Source organism: Saccopteryx bilineata, chromosome 6 (assembly GCF_036850765.1).
Source record: "Saccopteryx bilineata isolate mSacBil1 chromosome 6, mSacBil1_pri_phased_curated, whole genome shotgun sequence".
NCBI lineage: Eukaryota > Metazoa > Chordata > Mammalia > Chiroptera > Emballonuridae > Saccopteryx > Saccopteryx bilineata.
In genome coordinates this window covers 11,946,934-11,969,975 of record NC_089495.1, presented here as the reverse complement: position 1 = coordinate 11,969,975, position 23,042 = coordinate 11,946,934, and the positions used below count along the sequence as shown (strand labels likewise).

At 46.8% G+C, this 23,042-nt stretch overlaps 1 protein-coding gene across 1 annotated transcript in view; it reads right to left on the bottom strand.

Annotated features, from left to right (window-relative positions):
* Positions 1–21,123, bottom strand: part of WWC2 (WW and C2 domain containing 2) — a 177,065-nt gene extending 155,942 nt beyond the window's left edge. Inside the window, exon 1 of the mRNA XM_066237894.1 lies at positions 20,588–21,123. Within this exon, the coding sequence (XP_066093991.1) occupies positions 20,588–20,718 (131 nt within the window). The 5' untranslated portion in view covers positions 20,719–21,123. The remainder of the gene's footprint in view (positions 1–20,587) is intronic.
* Between the last annotated feature and the right edge of the window lie 1,919 nt (positions 21,124–23,042).

Sequence of the window (23,042 nt, the reverse complement as noted above, 5' to 3'; positions counted from 1 at the left end):
CTCTTTGGAGAAATGTCTATTCATTTCTTTTGCCCATTTTTGGATTGGATTGTTTGTCTTCCTGGTATTAAGTTTTACAAGTTCTTTATAAATTTTGGTTATTAACCCCTTATCAGACGCTATGTCAAATATATTCTCCCATTGTGTAGTTTGTCTTTTTATTCTGTTCTTATTGTCTTTAGCTGTGCAGAAGCTTTTTAGTTTGATAAAGTCCCATTTGTTTATCCTGTCTTTTATTTCACTTGCCTGTGGAGACAAATCAGCAAATATATTGCTGCTAGAGATGTCAGAGAGCTTACTGCCTATGTTTTCTTCTAAAATGCTTATGGTTTCATGGCTTACATTCAAGTCTTTTATCCATTTTGAGTTTATTTTTGTGAGTGGTGTAAGTTGGTAGTCTAGTTTCATTTTTTTGCAGGTAGCTGTCCAGTTTTCCCAACACCATTTGTTGAAGAGGCTGTCTTTACTCCATTGTATTGTCTTACCTCCTTTGTCAAATATCAGTTGTCCATAGAGCTGTGGGTTTATTTCTGAGTTCTCTGTTCTGTTCCATTGATCTATGTGCCTGTTCTTATGCCAGTACCATGCTGTTTTGAGTACAATGGCCTTATAATATAACTTGATATCTGGAAGTGTGATACCTCCCGCTTTTTTCTTCCTTTTCAGGATTGCTGAGGCTATTCGTGTTCTTTTTTGGTTCCATATAAATTTTTGGAATATGTGTTCTATGTCTTTGAAGTAAGTCATTGGTATTTTCATTGGTATTGCATTGAATTTATAAATTGCTTTGGGTAATATAGACATTTTAATGATGTTTATTCTTCCTAACCATGAGCACGGTATATGCCTCCACTTATTCGTATCTTCCCTGATTTCTTTTATCAATGTTTTATAATTTTCTGAGTACAAGTCTTTAATCTCCTTGGTTAGATTTATTCCTAGGTACTTTATTTTTTTGGTTGCAATGGTAAAGGGGATTGATTCCCTGATTTCTCTTTCTGACAGTTCATTATTAGTGTATAAAAATGCCTCTGATTTCTGGATGCCTTTTATTTCTTTTTCTTGTCTGATTGCTGTGGCGAGGACTTCCAGAACTATGTTGAATAAGAGTGGTGAAAGGGGGCAACCTTGCCTTGTTCCTGATCTTAAGGGGATAGCTTTTAATTTTTGCCCATTGAGTATTATGTTGGCTATGGGTTTGTCATAGATGGCCTTTATCATGTTGAGGTATGTTCCCTGTATTCCCACTTTGCTGAGAGTTTTGATCATGAATGGGTGCTGGACTTTATCAAATGCTTTTTCTGCATCTATTGTAATTATCATGTGGTTTTTCTCCTTTCTTTTGTTTATGTGATGAATCACATTGATTGATTTGCGAATATTGTACCAGCCTTGCCTCCCAAGAATAAATCCTACTTGATCATGGTGTATGATTTTTTCCATATATTGCTGGATCCGGTTTGCTAATATTTTATTGAGGATTTTTGCATCTAAGTTCATCAGGGATATTGGCCTATAATTTTCTTTTTTTGTGTTGTCTTCGCCTGGTTTTGGAATCAGAATTATGCTCGCCTCATAAAAGGAGTTTGGAAGTCTTCCTTCCTCTTGAATTTTTTGAAATAGCTTGAGAAGGATAGGAGTTAGTTCTTCTTTGAATATTTGGTAGAATTCACTTGTGAAGCCATCAGGCCCAGGACTTTTCTTTTTTGGGAGTTTTTTGATAGCTGTTTCAATCTCATTTGTTGTAATTGGTCTGTTTAGGTTTTCTGATTCTTCCAGATTGATTTTTGGAAGATTATATGATTCAAGGAATTTGTCCATTTCATCTAGGTTGTCTAGTTTTTTGGCGTACAGTTCTTCATAGTATTTTCTTACAATATTTTGTATTTCTGTTGTGTCAGTTGTTATTTCTCCACTCTCGTTTCTAATTTTATTTATTTGAGTCCTCTCTCTTTTTTTCTTGGTGAGTCTTGTTAAAGGTTCATCGATCTTGTTTACCTTTTCAAAGAACCAGCTCCTGGTTTCATTGATCCTCTGTATTGTTTCTTTAGCCTCTATGCCACTTATTTCTGCTCTGATCTTTATTATTTCCTTCCTTCTACTAGCTCTGGGCTTTACTTGCTGTTCTTTTTCTAGTTCTTTTAGATGCAGGGTTAAGTTGTTAATTTGAGCTTTTTCTAGCTTCTTGAGGTATGCCTGTAATGCTATAAACTTCCCTCTCAGGACTGCTTTTGCTGTGTCCCATAAATTTTGAGTTGATGTATGTTCATTATCGTTTGTTTCTAGGAATTTTTTAATTTCTTCTTTGATCTCAATGTTAACCCATTCATTGTTTAATAACGTGCTATTTAGTTTCCAAGTGTTTGAATGTTTTTCAATTTTTCTATTGTGGTTGATTTCTAGTTTAATGCCATTGTGATCAGAGAAAGTGTTCTATATGATTTCAATCTTCTTAAATTTGTTGAGCCCGCTTTTGTGCCCTAACTTGTGGTCTATTCTAGAGAATGTCCCATGAGCGCTTGAAAAGAATGTATATTCTGCTCTTTTAGGGTGAAAGGTTCTGAAGATATCTATTAAATCGAGTTCATCTAATATGTCCTTTAAGTCTGCTGTTTCTTTGTTAATTTTCTTTCTTGAGGACCTATCTAATGATGTTAATGGGGTATTGAAATCTCCTACTATTATAGTATTGCTGTTGATCTCGCCCTTTAAGTCTATCAAAGTCTGCTTTATATATTTAGGTGCTCCTATATTAGGTGCGTAGATATTTATAATGGTTATATCTTCCTTTTGTATTGCTCCCTTTATCATTATGTAGTGACCTTCTTTATCTCTAACTATGGTCTTTGTTCTAAAGTCCATTTTGTCTGATATAAGTATTGCTACCCCAGCTTTTTTTTCATTTCCATTTGCGTGAAATATTTTTTTCCATCCTTTTATCTTCAGTCTGTGTGCATTTTTTGATTTAAGGTGTGTCTCTTGTAGACAGCATATGTATGGGTCCTGTTTTCTTATCCACGCAGCTACCCTATGTCTCTTGATCGGATCATTTAATCCATTAACATTTAAGGTTATTACTGATATGTAATTGTTTATTGCCATTTTTTTTCTTTAAAACTGTTTTTCTCTTTTGCTATATTCTTTTTTTCCTTTGATCTGTTTACAACAGGTCCCTTAGCATTTCTTGCAGCCTTGGTTTGGTTGTAGTGAAATCCTTTAGTTTTTTTTTGTCTGTAAAGCTTTTTATTTCTCCTTCAATTTTAAATGATAGCCTTGCTGGATAAAGTAGTCTTGGTTGTAGATTCTTGTTCTGCATTACTTTGAATATTTCTTGCCATTCCCTTCTGGCCTCAAGTGTTTCTGTTGAGAAGTCAGAAGTCATCCTTATGGGGGCTCCTTTGTAGGTGATTGTCTTTTTTTCTCGAGCAGCTTTTAATATTTTCTCTTTATCATTTAGCTTTGGTAATTTAATTATGATGTGTCTTGGTGTTGGTTTCTTTGGATTTCTCCTTAATGGAGTTCTCTGTGCTTCCTGAACATGTGAAATATTTTCCTGCCTTAATTGGGGGAAGTTTTCCGCTATAATATGTTTGAACAAAGTCTCTATCCCTTGTTCTTTCTCTTCTTCTTCAGGAACCCCTATGATGCGGATGTTATTTCTCTTCATGTTGTCACAGAGCTCTCTTAGAGTTTCCTCAGACTTTTTGAGTCTCTTTTCTTTTTTCTGCTCTGCTTCCATGCCTTTATTTATTGTGTCCTCTAACTCACTGATTCGATTCTCTGCTTCATCCATCCTGCTTTTAATTCCTTCCATTGTATTCTTTATTTCAGATATTGTATTTGTCATTTCTGTCTGATTCTTTTTTATTATTTCAATGTCCTTTTTTATATTTGTTATCTCTTCATTTAGGTTTTCGTAATGGCCATCTATGGTGGTTCTAATATCTTTGAGCATCCTAACAATCGTTATTTTAAACTCTGCATCTGGTAATTTGGTTATATCTGATTCACTTAGGTCCTTTTCTGGGGATTTCTCTTGGTTTATTTGTGTTGTATTTCTCTGCCTCCGCATTTTCTCTTCACGAGAGTGGCTGTGATCACGTGCTCGGGTGCACAAGGGTTGGTGGCCTTGGCCTTTGCCCCGCCCCCGTGTGTGATGTTATGCTCGGTCCTGAGGGCACTGGCGAGCACCTTTGCTCAGCTGCGGGTCTCCGCCTGTTTCCGAGCTTTCGCCCTGCCTTTGCAGGATGATCCCACTCAAGGAACAGCTGCTAGCCTTGGCTCTACCACCAGGAAAGGCTGCGTGCCCAAGCTCAGCTTCGTAGCAGAACTCCGCCTCTTCTGGGCTTTTGGCTCCACCCCCGCGGGAGGAGCCAGCTACCAAGTCAGACCGCAAGCCTGGGTTGCACAGGCGGGGCAGGGATGTGCTCCTCTGCCCTTGCTCCGGGGCTGGTTTCTACCCTTTCTGGGTTTCCCGCCCTTCTCCCGGAGGCTGGATTACAGGCTGCCTGCAGCTGAGCTTAGCCGCTTTTGCACGCCCCCTTCTCCCTAGCCGGGCAAGATTGAGCTCACACCTGAGCCCACTGGTGGCCAGCCGGCTTCCGCCCCTGCCAGCAGAACTGCGCTTTTGTCTCCCGCTGCCGCCCGCTCTCCGGTGCGCCCTCAGCCGTGTGGGTGGGGGCGTTGCAGCTCGGACCCTAAGACTCACTACCGTAGACCCGAAAGCTCCCTCCTTCTATGCGACTCTGCTCTGAATGCCGCGGGGGAGCTTGTTTGGCTGCTCTCCTGCTTCCCTTTGCTGGTATTGCTGTTTCCGGGGGAAATATTCACTTCAGCTTTGGGGAGTGACTCGTCCCAGGGGTTAGGGTGGCTATCTCCCAAAAATGTTTCTCCCTATGCCTCCTAGATTGCACTCTCTTCCTGTTACTGTGGTTCTCTCCCCTCTCCCTCAATCTCCAGGAGCCCCGGGTGAGTGTTTGTGAGAGAGATGTTCTGCGTGGTCCCTTTAAGAAGGATCCTGGGTCTGAGAAATCAGACTCTCTCACAGACAGTATCCTGACTTGTTTCCAGCTAAATACTGTCCTTATGCTTCTTCTGGGCTCTGGGGCTGCAGGCTGGGGCTTTGTTCCTGGGGCTCAGGGCCCTTTCCCCTCTGCTAAACTCACTTCCCGCCACGCGAGTCTCTCCCTGCTGCCATTCGCTCCGAGAAGCTGGGCAGCCCTCTCCGCGTTTCCGCTTTTCCTACCAGGCTCTGGGTGGCTTCTTCAGCGTTCCTGGGTTGAAGAGTCCTTTTAGTTTAGTCCAAAGTTGGTTTTTCCAGTTGATAGTTCATAAAATTAGTTTGTAATCCACATTGGTTCTGGGAGGTAGATGCTGGTACGTTCGCCTACTCCAGCGCCATCTTGTCTCTCCTCCCCACTAGGCATCCTTTTAACTCGCTGGGCCCTCTCCCATGCCTTGGACCAAATGGATACAATAAAGCTTTTGCAGCAAAAAAGAAACACCACCACCAACAACAAAACCCTGATAGTTGAACAAAAAAATATAAGTATCTAATTTAAATTTTCAAAATTAAAATTTAGACATTAAAATAAACCACTGTTCTCAAACATACCAAGTGCATGTCTACATAGAGACGCAAGTGTGAGGAGGGGGAGGAGGGCCTGGCAGCCCTTCCTGAAGGGGGAGCCCCACAGAGTCTTCTGAAATTTTCATAAAGTTATGTTTCCTCCCTGTGAACTGAACATGGACCAGCGCTTCAGGGCGCCTTGTCCGGAGCCAGCTGTTGAAGACTCCAGGATGAGGGAAGAAGGCAGAGGGTGTCTCTTCGCAGAGTCCCATCTTCTCCGAGGAGAATTAATTACCTGATCACTATAAATCCCTGCACCAGGCCCCTCCCAGACTGCAGGCCGCTCCCACCCACCGTCCAGCGAACTCCCCACGCGGTCGGACAGTGGGTCCACCGCACTCGAGCTGTACGAGGCATTGCTCCTGCTGCGGCGGGGCCGGGCCGGGCCGCGCTCGGTTCTCACTCAGAGGGACCAACCTGCGCCCTTCACTGCTACCACTAATTTAGGCAAACACAGCCAGTTTAGACAGCACAAAGGGGTATAATCAAAACGCACACAACAGAAGCCAACGGCGGGTCTAAGCAATCACCAGGAGTCAGGAAAAGTTAGACTGGAGGAGGGTGGAAAGCAAAGAAGCAAATGACATCAGGACAAAAGACGTCTTGAAGAATGAGATGAAGTGCGGTGTGGGGAGGGCGGGGGACAAGGTTTACAGAGAGGAAAAAAAGTGGGGACGCTTCAGATAAGTCATGGCCTCCCTGTGCAAACTCCACCCTGCGGCCTCCCTGCCACAGGAGTCAACGCAGCCAGACAACAGGCGAAAAGGGCTCAACGCTTGGCTACCCGGCTGCAGCCCAGCTAAGTGTTTCCTCATTTGAATAGTATTTTAGGAATGTTTGGTCAATGTGTTAGACGATTATTCACTTTTAGCGCATTCTTCCCTTCACAGTGATAGTTATGGTCATCCTCACAATTTATTTTATAGGCAGAACATTCACAACACTCAACGATAACCTTTTTTTAAAAAAAACCTACTAAAATTCATATGTTTGTCTACATTCCCTTAAAAAAGGAAGGTTAACTTTAACAACTGTTGCTCATAGCAACACAGGAACAAAAGATTTTTCACATGCATAATCTAAGCATTTAATTAAAATGCACAAAGTTGGATCTCAAACCAACCCAAAAGTAGAAACGTGAGAATACTGGACTCCCAGATAGAAGCAGATCCACAATACTCCATCAGCCATCACAGACAAAAGAAAAGTGCAGTGCCCTGTGACAGGGACGGGGAGGGGACAAGTTAAAAGGTCCCTTTAGAGTCACCATTTTGGTGGTTGCTCTGTAATCTTCCAGGTAAGTTTCGTGGCAATAAGTAAATCAAATGAAAACATACCATCGTCCCCCTTAGTTTCTATCAGTTCCCATTTATGAAGGCTGGAGCCTGAATCCAAATCTAAGCAATTTAAAGCCAACTATAACACGGCAATTTACAGAGATTACTTTACCCCCAAGACTTAAACTCAACTACAGGAGTCAGAGTAAAATAGAGCCTCAGTCAAGGTCTGTAATGGACACATTTGTGGTGAAATCAAGGTATTCTCAGACAATAGATCGTCCACTAGGGTTTAAATCAATGAAAAAAAATTATAATAAAAGGAGTTGCTTGACCAGTGGTGGTGCAGTGGATAGAGTGTTGACCCAAAGTGCTGAGGTCTCAGGTTCGAAGCCACAAGCTCTCCAGCTAGAGTGCAGGCTTGTCGGCTTGAGTGCAGGGTTGCTGGCTTAAGCAATGAATTATCGACATGATCCTAAAGGCCGCCAGCTTGAGCCCAAAGGTCACTGGCGTGAAAAGCCCAAGGTCTCTGGCTTGAGCCCCAAAGATTGAGGGCTTGAGCAAGGGCTCGCTGGCTCAGCTTGAGCCTGAAGCTGTATCCCTGGTCAAGACACATACAGCAAGCAATCAATGCACAACTAAAGTGAAAGCAACTACAGCTTGATGCTTCTCCTCTCTCTCAAAAAAAAAAAGAAGAAGAAGAAGAAGAAGAAATGAAAAGGAGCTCTAGAAAAGACTATGGAAGAGCTGGGACTCGGCTTTATAGCTTTGAAAGTTCTCCATCCTTAATAATCAGTTCACCTGTCCTCAGGTGGGGGAGGGGCAGAAAGGGGAACAGATGGTGCATTTAGGAAGGGCAGGGTTCCACAGAAGCCTGGACTGGGCGCCAGCTGTGCTACAAGGAAAAGGGTTCCGAGAACCAGGAGACAAGGGGAAGAAGGATGTAGAGCATAGCAGATCTCAGCCTCGGAAGAAACTTGAAGCGCTAGAACACAGCAGAAGTGACAGGATCAAATCAGGCTCTACTTGAGCACCTAATATGCCCAAGACGTGGTGCTGGGTGTCCTGCGAGGGCATGATTGATCCAGTGGAGCCTGTCAACTTGTCTGGGGGATAAAAAAAACCCTAAATTGTGAAAAAGTAATAGCTCAATTTGAAGAGTCAATACATCACATATAATTTAGTGGGGGGGTTTTTCTTTAATTTTTACGGAGAAAATTAAATTTAACGGGGTGATACCGATCAATAAGAATACATAGGTTGCCTGACCTGTGGTGGCGCAGTGGATAAAGTGTCGACCTGGAAATGCTGAGGTCGCCGGTTCGAAACCCTGGGCTTGCCTGGTCAAGGCACATATGGGAGTTGATGCTTCCTGCTCCTCCCCTCTTCTCTCTCTCTCTCTCTCCTCTCTCTCTCTCTCCCTCTCTCTCTCCTTTCTAAAATGAATAAATAAAATTAAAAATTAAAAAAAATTAAAAAAAAAAAAAAAAAAAAGAATACATAGGTTTCAGGTGAACATTTCTATTTCATTGGAACTGTCGATTATGTTGTGTACCCATAGCCCAAAGTCAAATCATTTTCTGTCACCGTTTATTTGTCCCTCTTTAGTTTTCAATGCGGATGCTGCAAACAAGTACCCGAAGAATTAAGGCACTGGAGGACTGGGTGTGGCCAAAGTGTTAAGGGAAGCATCAAGTGTTGAAACTTGGCTAAGTTCTCAAGGGTGGCTATGACTTCCAAACCCCAAAAAGGTGGCCGAGAGCCCTTCTGAGCGGTGGTGAGAGGCAGTACGTAGTTAAATGCACAGCTTTGCGGTGAGACAGATGTGGCTGAATGCCGTCACCACTGCTTCACAGCTTTATGCCTTTAGACATGTCACTTAGTAACCTTTTAAGCCTCATTTCCTAAAATGGGGCAATAGCAGTACCTATCAAAGGTTTCGTTTATTCAGTAAATATTAAGAGTGTGCACAGAGCTAGACATGGAAATACAGCAGAGAACCAGACAGAAACGAAACCTGAGATAAAATACGCGACAGGCTCCACAGATGGTATTCAGAGTCTTCACCTTCATCATCTTCTTTAGCACAGTGGCGGGGAGTGTAAGTTACGTTCCAGCGAGAACAAACAAACCATCTTAGTTGGAACAAGTTTTTGACATACTATCATGCAGACCCTAATTTAATATCTGAAATTGCTCTGAGCTGTCCCCTAAACTCTATCCAGCTGCCCATTAGATACCTCATGCGTATGCCTTTCTGGGCATCTCAGGCCTGTAAATCTGCAAAAGGACTCGGGCTTCCTGAGCCACCTGGATACCAACCAACATCTCCCTTCCTGGCTTTTTCCCCATCAGCAAATCAGCACATTCCTTGATAATTTCTCTGTTCCTCCTGCCTCACAGAGCCCAAGTATGAGCAAGGTCTTTCTTTTTACCTCAGAAACACATCTCCAACCTACCCGGGCTCTCCGTTGTAGAAGCTGCAGCTCTGACAGCTTCTCCCAGATGATCTCACTGTGATAGCTTCAGTAGTCCCTTCTCCACAGAGCAAGGGGCTCTTGTTTAAAACCGGGTGACATTACATGGCTCTCACACATAGCCCCATGATTGCTCCACCTAACCTCAAACTCTCCAATGGCTACCAACTACCCTTTAAATGCTGACGGTCAATGAGGCATATGTGATTGGGCCCGTTCTCCTCTCTGTCTCGTCCTCCAAGGCCCCTGCCTCCGTCTGCCCTGCCGCGACCCTGGCTTTTGTGCCCTGCACGCACCGCCCTCCCTGGCACTGCACTGACGGAGAGGAGATGTTCTGCATCCGACAGGTGGCTGGTCACACACAGGCCCTACACGTGCCTTTAATTTTGACTACTTTAAATAACCACAAACTCCTAGAAGCTATGGCACTGGACAGTGCAGGACTGGCCTTTCCTCCGCTGGCCCCGTCTCCTCCCACATCTCCACACGGATGGCTCCCTGTGGTCCCCAGTGTCTGCTCAGGAAGGCCTTTGCTGACCACCCCAACCAGGGCAGCTCCCACTGACACCATTTTTACTTTGCCCCATTTATTTCAATCAAAAGACTTTCACTACTCTCTTTACGATTTGTCTTCCCCAAGAGAAAAATCCATGAAAGGAGGGACCTTGTTTATTTCATGCAATACCATGTCCCCAAGATACATGTGCTTAGTGTATAGTATTTTCCGTGAATATTTGCTGAATGTTGAATGAGTGAGTGAGCGACTGACTGACGAGGGGCTCCGTTCAGTACCCCCAGGCTGGGGGCAGTCTGTGCAGGCTGCCGGGAGGAGGCGAGAGCCCCTTCACGCACTTACATTTCACCTTCGCAGGTCCCGGCTCTGCAGGGGTTGGAAGCGCGGGAGGGGGGGGGACGGGGACAGGACGATGACAGGCAGGCTGAGCAAAGGGCACAAAGAAACGGTACACGTGCACAGCAGGTCTCCGTCTGCCACGGACCCAAGGCCAGCTTTATGAGGACACGGGTGATGCGGCCACACCGTGCTACTCACGGGTGAGACCCCAGGAAACCCCTAGGAAGGCATCTGCGCACGCGCACAGGCGTGCCTTTCCGGGGAAGATGGAGCTTTGTAGTCCCTGGAGCTGCAATAGCAAGCCCGCGTGGGAAAGGTACATTCAATATTCATCCAGGTTAAGTACGGTGTCTAGTTGTACTGTCCTGTGAGATATGTCACAAGCTGTGTCGCTGTGTAGAAAAGGAAAAAGGGAGGCAATGAGGGGGGGTGTCAATGACCTGTTCCAAACCAGTTCCAACGCCCAGATGGTCAGCAGAAGGGAAAGGGCGCAGTGTGGACAGAATTACTGACCAGCCAAAAGGAACACCTACACTTAAAAGCTGAGAAAACTAATCACCCAGCAATATCATGTACAATGTGGATTCCACACATTCATTTATTGTTACACTTTCAAGAAAATAAAAAGGACAGGCATTTTAATGTATCTCTATGAAAATTCTTAAAGCAGGCAAAAATGCAGAGTGAGGTTTTACCACCAAATGAAACGGCACACTCTTCAGATATTTTGCAGTGAACGTTGCCTACCATGCTTTCAACCTGACTGAATACCAATGCCACCTAATAAAACCACCCTACCATGAAATGCAGCAATGTCGGTAACATGCACAACACATCCTGCAGTCCGTCCCTAAGTCGGAATTTCCATCAGGAGTTTACAGCCCAAACCTCTGTCTGTTGCTGTTTCCTCCCGACGCCGGCACTCACATTTAGCGCTGGGGGTCACAACAACCCGGGCCACGCAGAGAAAACACAGCCCCGCAGAAGAGGCCGCAGGCACCGGGAAGGGAAGCCTCTGGGCCTGCAAGTCCGGACACACTCATTTTACAGAAGTACCAGCCTCACGTTTTAGCTCAAAGTCGGTAACTATTTTAGTAATCAAAATAATGTCTCTGTTCCTTTCACATTAAATTTCCTCCCTCCAGCCCCAGGGAGACCAGAGCAGGTTGAATGCACACCTCTGTTCCGAGTCTCTGTGGGGCCTCTGTGACTGTGCCCATGTCACGAGAGGGAAGGGACAGCCCCTGAAGCCTCACCTCGTTGCTTACGGCTCTACTGCCCACGTCCCGGCTGGCTCCGCCGCAGGCACTCACCACTGGCCTCTCGGAGCCAGCATTTCTTTACTGTACAGGACAATGACTCACGGAGTAACACAACTGTAGCTGTCCACAGCATCATTGGAAGACCCTTACCTGTGATGAGTACCTACTTTGCAAAGGTGACGGACACGTGCAGTTACTTTCTCCTTCATCACCATCACCCACTTTGTGGTTTTATAAATACTATCAGTATGTCACAGGACGGTCAGTATTTCCAGCTGTAAAACAGGTTACTATGATCCGTATGCTTCCAACAGCAAACTGTAAACAGACAACCATGGTACCTCCAAAAGCTCACTTCTGCCCCTATTTCTCACGTCCCTATGCACAGTTCTAGCTATCTCAGAGCAGACTGGGCTTATAAAACCTCAAGTAGCATGCTGCATTTCATGACAAGAAAAGGAATGCCGCGGCCGCAGCATCCACGTCTGACCCACCTGCACGCCACAGGGCGCCCGCAGTCCTGGGGATCTGTGAAACGAGTCGTCAGTGAGCACGGAGAGCCATGCCTTTTCATCAAAGACGATTAGTGTTTCTCTTCAACGTTTATATAAAGTATTTTAAAGATACTTTATCATCTCACTTCATATCAGAGATTGGCAAAATGTTTCCGTAAAGGGCCAGAGAATAAATAATTTAGGCTTAGTGGGTCACCTACAATCTCTGTCACGTACTCTTACCTGCTTTTGTTTGTTTACAACCCTTCAATAATGGAAAGCCCACTCTTAGCTGGAGGACCATACAAAAAAGAAGGCTGTAGCCCTTGGGCCACAGTTTGCCCATCCTCGCTTTTCAAGAACCCCCAAAATGCCATAATTATGTAGTATGCTCACATATTGACTAAAGAAAAAAAAACACTTCAAAATGTTTTGTGTGGGTTTTTTTTTATTTAAAAAAATCTATTGATTGGTTTTTAGAGAGAGGAAGGGAGAGAGACACACACACAGAGAAGTATCTATCTGTTCCTCTATGTGCCCTGACTGGGGATTGAACCTGCAACCTTTGCATTTCAGGACAACGCTCTAACACACCACACATGCAAACAGTCCGACCAGGACTGTTTCTTTTTAAAATTTGTTTGTTTGTTTTTATAATAAAAAGAACAATAAACTATTTTTTAGAATAGTTTTAGATTATAGAGAAATGCAGTTAGTAGAGTTTCTATATATCCCACACTCAATTTCCCCTATTAGAAGGGTACATGAAATTAATGAACCTGTATCGATACATTATTAACTAAAATCCGTACATTTTTCTTTAGCTTTTGCCTACGCCCTTGTTCTGTTCTCAGATCCCATCCGGGATCCCATCTTTACTCATCGTGTCTCCCTAGGTTCCTGTTGGCTGTGAGTTTCTTAGACTTTCCTTGTTTAGGTAATGACGACAGTATAAAAGAGCACTGGTCAGATATGTAGCATGCCCCTCTATTAAGGTTTGGTGGGTGTTTTTCTCATTATTGGACTGGGGTTATTATGGTTTCGGGGGAGCAAGACCACAAAAAAACAGGTACCGCTGTTATCACATGGGGTGCATCAACCTCACTTACTCCTGTTGATACTGACCTTGATCACCTGGCAAAGTAAGGCAGCGTTCGTCAGGATCCTCCCAACTGCCTTTTCTTTTTTTTAAACAATTAATAAAATGAATTTAATTTCCACTATTGAAAACTAGCTAAAAGGTTTTAAAACATCAAGTCACTCTGAATAAGCAGGCTGCATACATACGGACACATTGTGCTCCATTAAGTGATTCACATCTGTGCTTCACAAAATATATCATACTTGAGACGCAGACAAAAATTACTCTGTTCCTTGTCAGTATATTTGACTTTTAAATCCTCTCACCTCTTCCTCCCAGGCCTGTTGGGAAAGAGGGAGGTGACCATTAACTGCATTAAAAGTCGGGATCTGAAGAAAACAATGTGGACAGTGCTGAGACTTTCTTCCACTTTTTAAATGATTACGCAAACGAGGCTGTGTACAACCTGAGCCAGGACGAAGCTTATCGGCTTCTTATCTCCCCGAGTCCAGGGTATCCCTCGCTGGCTGACACAATAAAAACTACTGATTAATTTATACCTACACCTTCCGTGTGAACATAATTCAGAGCACTCAGGGAACAGCCATAGGAGACGCAATTCCAATTCCTCTCACCTAACTGTTCCATGTCAAGGAACAAGTGAGAGGACACAGACGGGCGGGGACAGCGTTGGGTCGGAGAGGCCAGAACCGGTACCGAGGGGAAAGCCTGGGTCAAATTAAGGCTACCCGGACGATCTAAAGAGGGAATCAAAACCACTGGAAGACGCTCCCTCGTGCCCACCAGAAAGGCTTTCAAAAAGAGAAACAATAGCAAGCGTTCCTGAGGATGCAAAGGAACACTTGCACACTGCTGCTAGGGAGGGCCCCAGGGCAGCCGCTTTGAAAAAGTTTGGCAGAGCCTGAAAAAGTTACACACAGAATGACCACCTGACCTAGCAACGCTACTCCTAGGTATATATACCAGAAGTGAAACATATATCTATACAAAGTTACACACGATTCTTTATGCACCATTATTCTTCATAGTGCAAAAGTGGAAACTAGCCAAGTGCCAATCAGCTAGGATAAACAAAGTGCGGTCTCTCCGTACCAAGGCGTGTTATCCAAAGTCATGCAAAGAATGGCGTGCTGACACGTGCTACGGCACGGATAAACCTTGGAAATACTATGTTGTAAGTGACAGAAGCCAGACATAAAAACTATGATTCTATTTATATGAAATGTCCAGAAGAAGCAAAAGCGTAGAGGCAGTGAATAGATGAGCGGCTGTGGAAGGCAGCAGGGGTGGGAAGGGGGGGGAGGAGCTCATAAAGGACTGAGGTTTCCTTGGGGGGCCGTGACAAACAGTCAGCAATTACATGACGGGCATGGTGGCACACTGTGAATATAGTAAAAACCCCTGAACGGTACACTCTAGAATACATAATTAAAATAGTGAGTTTTATGTGATTTTTAAAAAAATCTCAATAAAAATATAAGATAAATAATTGGGGGAAAAAAACTGAAGACATTGAAAACATTCTGAACTTCCACATGTGGTAAATCATTTTTAACCCACAACTTACACACACTATGCCTTTTAAAATCCCTTTCCTAGTCTACAGACCTCTGTGGTGATTTTGCTAATAACAGGAGCCTCAGAAATGGATGGAATAATCTAAAATTCTAACAGGAATTCGGTTCAACCAATATCCATCAGGTTCATAGGACTGGTGCAGACCCTGCCCCAAGTCCTCTCAGGGAATTTACAGTGTGTTAGGGCAAAGAGTTCCCTACCATTTCTGTGACTCCCAGATCAGCAAAAGGCAGCTGGCCACGCCCCTCTATTGTGGTGGCATCATTTTCCCACAAACATTTCCTCAAGTGCCATTTACAAGGCAACATTTGCAGCCCCCACAGGCAGGTGGCACAGGGCCTAGCCAGGCTGCGGACAGCTCCCACAGTGCCCAGTGCAGCAGGGCTGCCCCACGTGAAACCTAAAAGGCTCTGGTCACAATGGCTACGTAGCTCACAATCTGCAGCTGAAACGATGACTAATAAATAACAGTCTTGGCCCTGGCTGGCTGGTTCAGTGGTAGAGCGTCGCCTGGCGTTTGGAAGTCACAGGTTCGATTCCCGGCCAGGGCACACAGGAGAAGCACCCATCTGCTTCTCCAACCTTCCCCCTCTCCTTTCTTTCTATTTTTCTCTTCCCCTCCCGGAGCCAAGGCTCCATTGGAGCAAAGTTGGCCTGGGCACTGAGGAGGGCTCCATGGCCTCCGTCTCAGGCGCTAGAATGGTTCTGGTCACAACGGTGCAACGCCCCAGATGAACAGAGCATCACCCTCTGCTGGGCATGCCCGGTGGATCCTGGTTGGGTGCATGCGGGAATCTGTCTGTCTGCCTCCCCACTTCTCACTTCAGAAAAATACAAAATAATAATAATAATAATAATAATAATAAAAGCAATCATTGTCCTGAGTCTTCCAACCAAATTAAACTGCAAACAATGGACTATTAAAGTCACTGAAGAAATTTTAGACATACACAAGCAACTTACTGCTCAACTCTAATAGGCATTATAGTAAACGGCTGAAAATAATAGTTCTTTGGAATTTTTTTAAAGAAAGCACAGTTTAGTTTAAGTTAGAGCTTCCCAGAGTAATTTAAACAACAACAAACCTTCTTTTAACAGCCTCTCCCCACTTCAAATACCATAATCACTCAACTCAAACAACTCACAAGTAAGCAGTTGGCACTCAAACCGGAGCCACTGCAGGGTGATTAGCAGCGACCTATGACAATGGCTTCTGTGACTGAAACTGTAAGGGCTGATGCCCTTTTCTTTGCTCTTATAAGCAATTCACGTCTTTATCCTATTAGTCAAAATGTAGCAGCTTATTTCTGTCATGATTTTTAATCTAAGTGGAAAAATCAAGGGTCTCCAGTTGTTGGTGGTTATGTGTATATTTTTTGGTTCCAAAATACGTTATATGTATATATATTTGTTTCCAAAAATAAGACACTGGAAACAAGAAAGTAGTTCAATTAATATTCTTTCATTTATTTAACAACTTTCATCATTAATTGACCTAATACATATTCGGTTAATATCTACCATACTCAAAGGATACACAAAGCGGTAATAAGAAATCAGGTAGGTCTCTTTTGAGTTTACACCCTAGCATTCGGTTTAGCAAAATTCCTTGCTTTGACTTTGAAAGAGTGACAGTCCCGAGGTCCTCATATCCTGACCGTGTGGCCCAGAGTGGGCTAGAGTGCCGTCATTGATGAGACTTGCTGACATCCCCTTCCTCCTCTTGGTCACCCTGCCAACAGCCCCAGTTCTCTCCTCGATTAGAGAGTACAGGTTGTTCAACATCTGACACTAGCCATAAACCAAAGATTGCAGTTTATCAGCAAGTTTTAACATAAAGCCGCTTTGTGTGGTGGCAAAAATTTTAAATTCAACTAAACAAACTTAAAGTCTAGTTGGGTAATATTCAATCCGAGGATAGAAAATGAGCAGAATTCTCCTAGGAGTTTGCAAAACCATTCACCCCATCTCCAGGGCCTACCTACCTTAGCTCTGGACCCCTCCAAGAGGCAATGACTCCATCCAACCTTTTTCCACTATGCTGAACATAGTCTTTTAAAACAAAAACAGCAGACCATTTGGCCATGATCTATGGCCCACCATAAACACCAATTGGTGTGGTCAAAGGGTGTCCCTGGTGAAGAGGTGAATGAGGTAGCAGACCTGCAGAAAAACACTCCTGGGGAGTGGCCCATTGCGGGGGGGGGGGGGCAAAACATCCTTAATGGGAGATTTCTCCAAGATCAGTGAGGAGGGAAGAGGAGGGCAATCTGACACTGTTACAGTAAAATTATACTTTATTTAGGAACAAGCCCTTAACTCTTCCCCTACACAGAACGTCTAATGTGCTCCACAATACAATGAATTTTCAGTTCTACCGGGACCTGTGCTGTGGTGCAGTGTGGTCAACGCGATGGGTCCCCAACAACCCACGCTTCCAAGACACTGGTGAACCGACCCTCCGTGTGGCCAACTCTGGGATCACAGAGTTGTCCACAGTTGACAGAAACCTTTGAAGCTCAGTAAAGGCTTGTTGTCAATGGGCCTGAAAACATCAGCACTGGGCAGAGAGGTTCTCCTCCCCCCGAAGACTCCTGAGCACACTGAGGTGTCCAGGCAGTCTAGGAACGAAAACGGCACGGGCTTGGGAGTCAGACTCTCTGCCTTCAAATCCAGGCTCTACATTCAACACCAACAGCAATCTCTCCAGCATTCAACTTCCTCCTCACTGAAAGATAATAACAGCACCTACCTCACAGAACTAACAGGAGAATTAGATGAGATCATAGTTAGAGGGCTTAGCACAGTGTCTGTCACACAAGAAACCTGAGTGAATATGTGCTAGTACATCTACTATTTTCAGGGGTAGCCCGAACTTCAGCTCAGTTCCTAAATTGGAATGGCTGGGTCCTAATCATGGGCCCCCAAACATGGGCCCCCTATGAGGTAGGTGGTATTAGTTTCATTTCAGAGTTGAAAAATGAAGGTTTAGACTGCAGGCGTCCCCAAACTATGGCCCGCGGGCCGCATGCAGCCCCCTAAGGCCATTTATCCGGCCCCGCTGCACTTCCGGAAGGGGCACCTCTTTCATTGGTGGTCAGTGAGAGGAGCACTGTATGTGGCGGCCCTCCAGCGGTCTGAGGGACAGTGAACTGGCCCCCTGTGTAAAAAGTTTGGGGACCCCTGGAGGGATTCAGAGACTCACTGACGCTTCCTCTAGTGAGTGATGCAGCAATAAACGCTCTGATCATGTCCACAAAGTCTGCATTATTTCATCTACCTCCAAAAGCTTAAAAGTATTTTAAAATAATATTTTGGTATTCTAAAATCACAACTTATTGAATGAAATAATGTTTATGTAAAATCCGCTATCATTCTCCCATTAAATTTGCATAATTACTTATATAGTCAGAAATACCTCCCAAATTCTGCTAGACTATCAAAACACAAGACTATTTTTTTAAACATAAATAGGACTGGATAAATCATCAAAATCATTTAAATTAAATGGCTTCAGAAGGTCAAAAGTGCTGCAGACCCCGAGTACCTCGAGTCCCTTTTCTTTCAGGATTTGTAATTTGATCCTGTAGAAGAATGGACACACTCCCATTGGCCCATCTCACATCTCTCTTTCCATATATTTAGTCACATATAACAAAACTGACTAGTTAATAGTTACTCCAAATATCCTCTCCCAACATCTCTTACACTATTTAGCAAGACTTGCAGACACTTCATTGTCCTAAAAGAAAACGCAAATATGTCAGTGTTCATTCTGACATATTTTTAACTCTGAATATGTTTTACAACTTGCATACTGAAATGCTAAAATAACCAGTCAAATTTATAAATACTTAAAAGATCCAACACCTTAAGAAAACCGGAATAATAAGTCATCTTGGCCAAAACTGTCTCCATCAAAGGAATTGGTCACCTAGTTTCCAAAAAACACGGTTCATCATAATTGTTAATCCATTAGTACATAGTTTAAACTAACCGACATGCTTAATTTGTTTAAGAAGTAGTGATATGAATAAATCAAGCTATATAATTTTCCTTCACTTTCTATTTTGCTTTACACAGACATCACATATTCTTATAATCCTCTATGTAAACACAAATGAGATGGTATAATAAAACCAGGAAACAGAAGCAGAAGAGAACATGAAATGCCTAAATATTTCAAGAACTCGTTGCAATGTCAATAACCTGGAACTCCAAGTACCAGAAAGCAGAAAGAATCCCCACACACCTGTAAAAGGTCAAATAAGCACACAGGTGCCTTAAAAGACACTGTTGGGTGCACACCATCATAGTTGACATTTACTATCTGTTAAGTAGTTTCAAAGCGCAATAACCGGCTTGGAGCGTGAGGTTTATGACAACAGCTATGTCTGGAGAGATGGCGAAGGTGTGATGCTTGTCAAGCCTCTGATCGCGTCAGCAGCAGGCAGCCAGGCCATGGCCAGCAGGAACTGTAGCACAGGTGCCGTTCCTCATTTCAGGAGAGAAACCTACACCGATACCCTCATGGATAATTTAATAAGGGTTGTTCCATAAATTTGTAATGTAATTTATGACTTTCTATAATAGCTCTCAGATAGCTTTCAAAAACAATATTCTTAGAATAAAATTAACTGGGAATATAAAGCATGAAACCATTTTAGCTTAAAATTGAGAAAAGTAGGTGGAGAATATTTCATAGGAAAAGCACCTAGAAACGTCATAAACCCCTAAAGCCACATTTCATAAAAAGTTGGGTAAAAGTTCTAGAAATGATGGCGTTATCTCTAATAACATACGTATTATATATGCCTACAATTAGGAATACCTCCTTAATGGGTAACTTACAAATTTACAGTTAGGACTATCTCCTATTATTCTTATAATAATTCTAATAAAATATTTTCTTTTTAAGGATAAAAAAAATAAAACACGGAGAGAGGACTAACATTTGTGAACATTCAGCTAAACTGTAACTCCTGGATTTTGACAATGATTTTGTCATGCTTCCCCTCTGCACCTCCCTGCGGGAATAAAAAATGTGTGTTGATAACCACAAGAAATCATGCTAAGCTCAAGTCAGAGTTCTTCAATAACCAAGATTCAGTTCCCGTGTTCATTTCACCACTTCTTCCTTCAAAAAAGAAGCTCCCTTTTCAAAGTCCGGGAGCCAGTTCAAGTTTTCAGGTGAAGACTAACACCAGGCAGTAAAACCCCAAACAAACGTCTCTAAAGTCTAAGGAGCAAAGCCAATTACACCCTCCACCAGGGTCCAGATAGGAAGGGTTCCTGGGACACCGCTCCGTGCCCATGACCTCGGGGCCTGACCGGAGGCGCGACCCGTCAAGAACTGCCAGTCCAGGCCGGGAGCCAGCGGGATGCCCCAGGTGGCCCGGACCTCTGGCTGCCCACCTACCAGAGGCCTCCTCCAGGGAGGCCTCCTCCAGGGCCCGCGAGCCGGTTCCCGCCTGCCGGGCCGACTGCGCCCTCCGGTCTCAATTCCGCCAACTTCAGGCGGTGGTGAGCTCGGGACCACCGCTCAGGTAGCCTCTCTGGGTCCGTTAACGGGACACAACGTGCTAGTCCAAGGCACCAACCGCCCCGGTCCCTCAGGGCTTGGAGTGACCCACGGTCCCGGGGAGAGACCTCGGGAAGCGAGTGGGCAATGGGGCCCGGGAGCGGGCGGCTCCAACTGCCCCCTCCAAAGTGCCAGGCCGGCTGACGCAACTCGGCTCGGGCAGACCTTCTCGCGCCTCCTGCCCGGACCCCTCCCCGCACCCCGGAGCCGGCGACGCCCCACGCCCCACGCCCCCCGCGCCGCGGGCGCCGCCGCTCGGCCGGGTCTCCCGGACAACAGCCACCGCCGCGCTTCCGAGGCGGGTCCCCGCGCCCCCCGCGGCCCGGCCGCCCACCTGTCCCGGGGGTCGATCCAGCTGGTCCTCCTGGTGTTGTGGTCGATGTAGAAGACCTTGCCGTCGTAGTCCCTGGCCTCCTCCCAGCCCCGGGGTAGCGGCAGCTGCCCGCTCCCGGCCCTCCTAGGCATGGTCGGCGGCCTCGCCGGCGAGCGGCGCCTCCATAGGGACCGGGCGCGGGACGCGGCGGGAACGCGACTGTCCGGCCCGGCCGCCGCACCCGACGCGGGCGCCGGCGAGGGGCTGCAGGGCGCGGGGCGCGGCGGGGCCACGCGCGGGGGGCGCCTCGGCGATCAGTCCAGGAATCCGCCGGGGATCAGTCCACCATGTCTGTGTCGGAGCCGGAGATCGAACCCTCCTCCTCCTTCTCGCGACCGCCGCCGCTGCCTCCGCCTCTTCCTCCTCCTCCTCCCTGTCCCCCTGCGGTCGCCGAGGGTCGCGGCGCCCCGGCTGCCAGAGCCGCCGCCGTCTGGGCTCGGATCCGGGAAGCTCCGCGGAGCCGCGGCCGCAGCGGCTACGGGCCTCCTCATTTGCATACGATTAGCATGCGCCCCGCCCGGGCCCGCCCCGCCCCGCCCCTCGCCGGGCTCATCAGCATGCACATTCCTCGCCGCCACATTCCAGGGCTTAACCCTGCCGCTCCCGCGGCGGCCGCACGAGCCGGGAGCCGGGCCCGCCGGGGGGGAGGGGCGCCGGGGTGGGGGGAGGGGAGGGCCCCGAGTGCGCCGCGCGCTCCCTCGCCCTGACCCCGACCGGCTCCCTCCGGCCCGGCGTCTCGGGCTTTCGAGTTTCGGGACAGGAAAGACGGCGGGGAGCAGAGTCCGCACCCTGCTCAGCCCGGCCGACTTCTAGGGAAAGCCCGGCACTCGGGAGAGGAAGGGGGTGGGGGCGGCTCGCTCCCTGCGGAAGGAAAAGGCCCAGCCGGCACCGAGGGCACAAAGGCTCCCCGGCGCCGCGCCCGGAGCCCCTGCGGACCCCAGGGCGGTCCCGGGCGGGGGCAAAGTGGGAAAAGCAGCGCGAGCGTGTCCGTGGCGCGTCCGGGCGGCGTGGCCCCCGGGCCTGTACGGGGCGCCCGGCCCCCGGGGACCTCAGCGCAGAGGCCGCGGGCCTCGCGGCGGAAAGCGAAGGCGGGCTTTCCCAAGAGCGCCGCGACACGCCTGCCCCGGTGGCCTGCGGGGGAGAAACTCTAACGTGACCCCAAAGAGCGACTGGGCCCCACCTCCCATCTCCCGTGGCTGCCGCCACCCGAGCCTCCCCGCCGGGCCCGGCCGGCCACCAGGGCCCCCCCTGCAGGGGTTTGGGACGGCTGGATGCGGACACGTACGGTATCCAGTCCCTTCCGTCCAGCCCGCGTCCAGGGAAGCCCCACGCCCCGGGAAATTCCCCACCCCGAGCCCCGCCAAGGCCAAGAAGGTGTGGGCAACACGCTGGAGCAAGCCCACGGCGGCCCGGGAGCCAGGCTCTCCTAGGCCTTGGATGCGGCTGAGGTGAAACTGGGGTCTTCTCTCGTGCCACCAACTTTGATTTATTCATCAGCTACTAAGTGCTGGTCGACGCTGCGGAGGGGCCGGGCGCTGGGCTCCGAGGAAGACAGTGTCAGGAGCCGCAGGACTGGCAGGGCTTGGACACAAAGCCTTTGCTTCCCCCATCCCCGTGGTCTGGAAGGGACCCGGCCCCCAAACTCCTCTCCAGCCAGGTCAACACATTCTCCCCACACTCCTGTTCTGAGGTCAGCCATTCCCCTCTTGGTGAATTTGCTTAATCCTGCCAGCTAATAAGTGATGACCGCCCACCTTGTGTAGGTACAGTGCTGGGCAGGGGCTTTCAGAGGGTTTGGAACATCTTCCCTCCCGAATTCACAGACCTTCCGGGAGTCAAGTGACTTGCGATTCACTACAGAGCCTGGTGGACGGAGGCAGAGTCCCCAGGGTGTCAGGGCATCGTGGTCAACCTTAAGGTGCAGGAAGGTCAGCCTGGAGAATAAGGAGGAAGGGCCAGGCTGGGAGCAGCTTCACATGGGGACTGAACCTGCCTTCTTTGGAGAGAATCCTAGAAGGGGCTGTTGCCCTTGGAGCTGTCCCAGCAGGGCAGACACTTGAAACCAGCAGAAACTCCCAGAGCTGGGAGCACCAGGAGGGGAGCACATTGAAGGAGCAGAAAGTGGGGAAGAGTTACCCAGGACCCATTAGCTAGCTTTATCTCTTTGGCCCTACACTTTTACACCTGGGAAGCTATGCTTGGCCCTCAGGAAAGAGGAAGAGAAGCATCCAATTGCGGGGCCAGGGTTCTGCCCACTGCGTTCATCAGGAGGTGGTCACACAAGGCAAGCTTCTCTAGACCCTGGTGAGATGCAACACCCCGGTAAGTAATCTTAAGGTTGGACTTCTGAATGCTGTGAAAAAAATTGAGAACTGTCTAAACCAAATCTCTCTTACTGCTGAAGGAATGTGGTGTA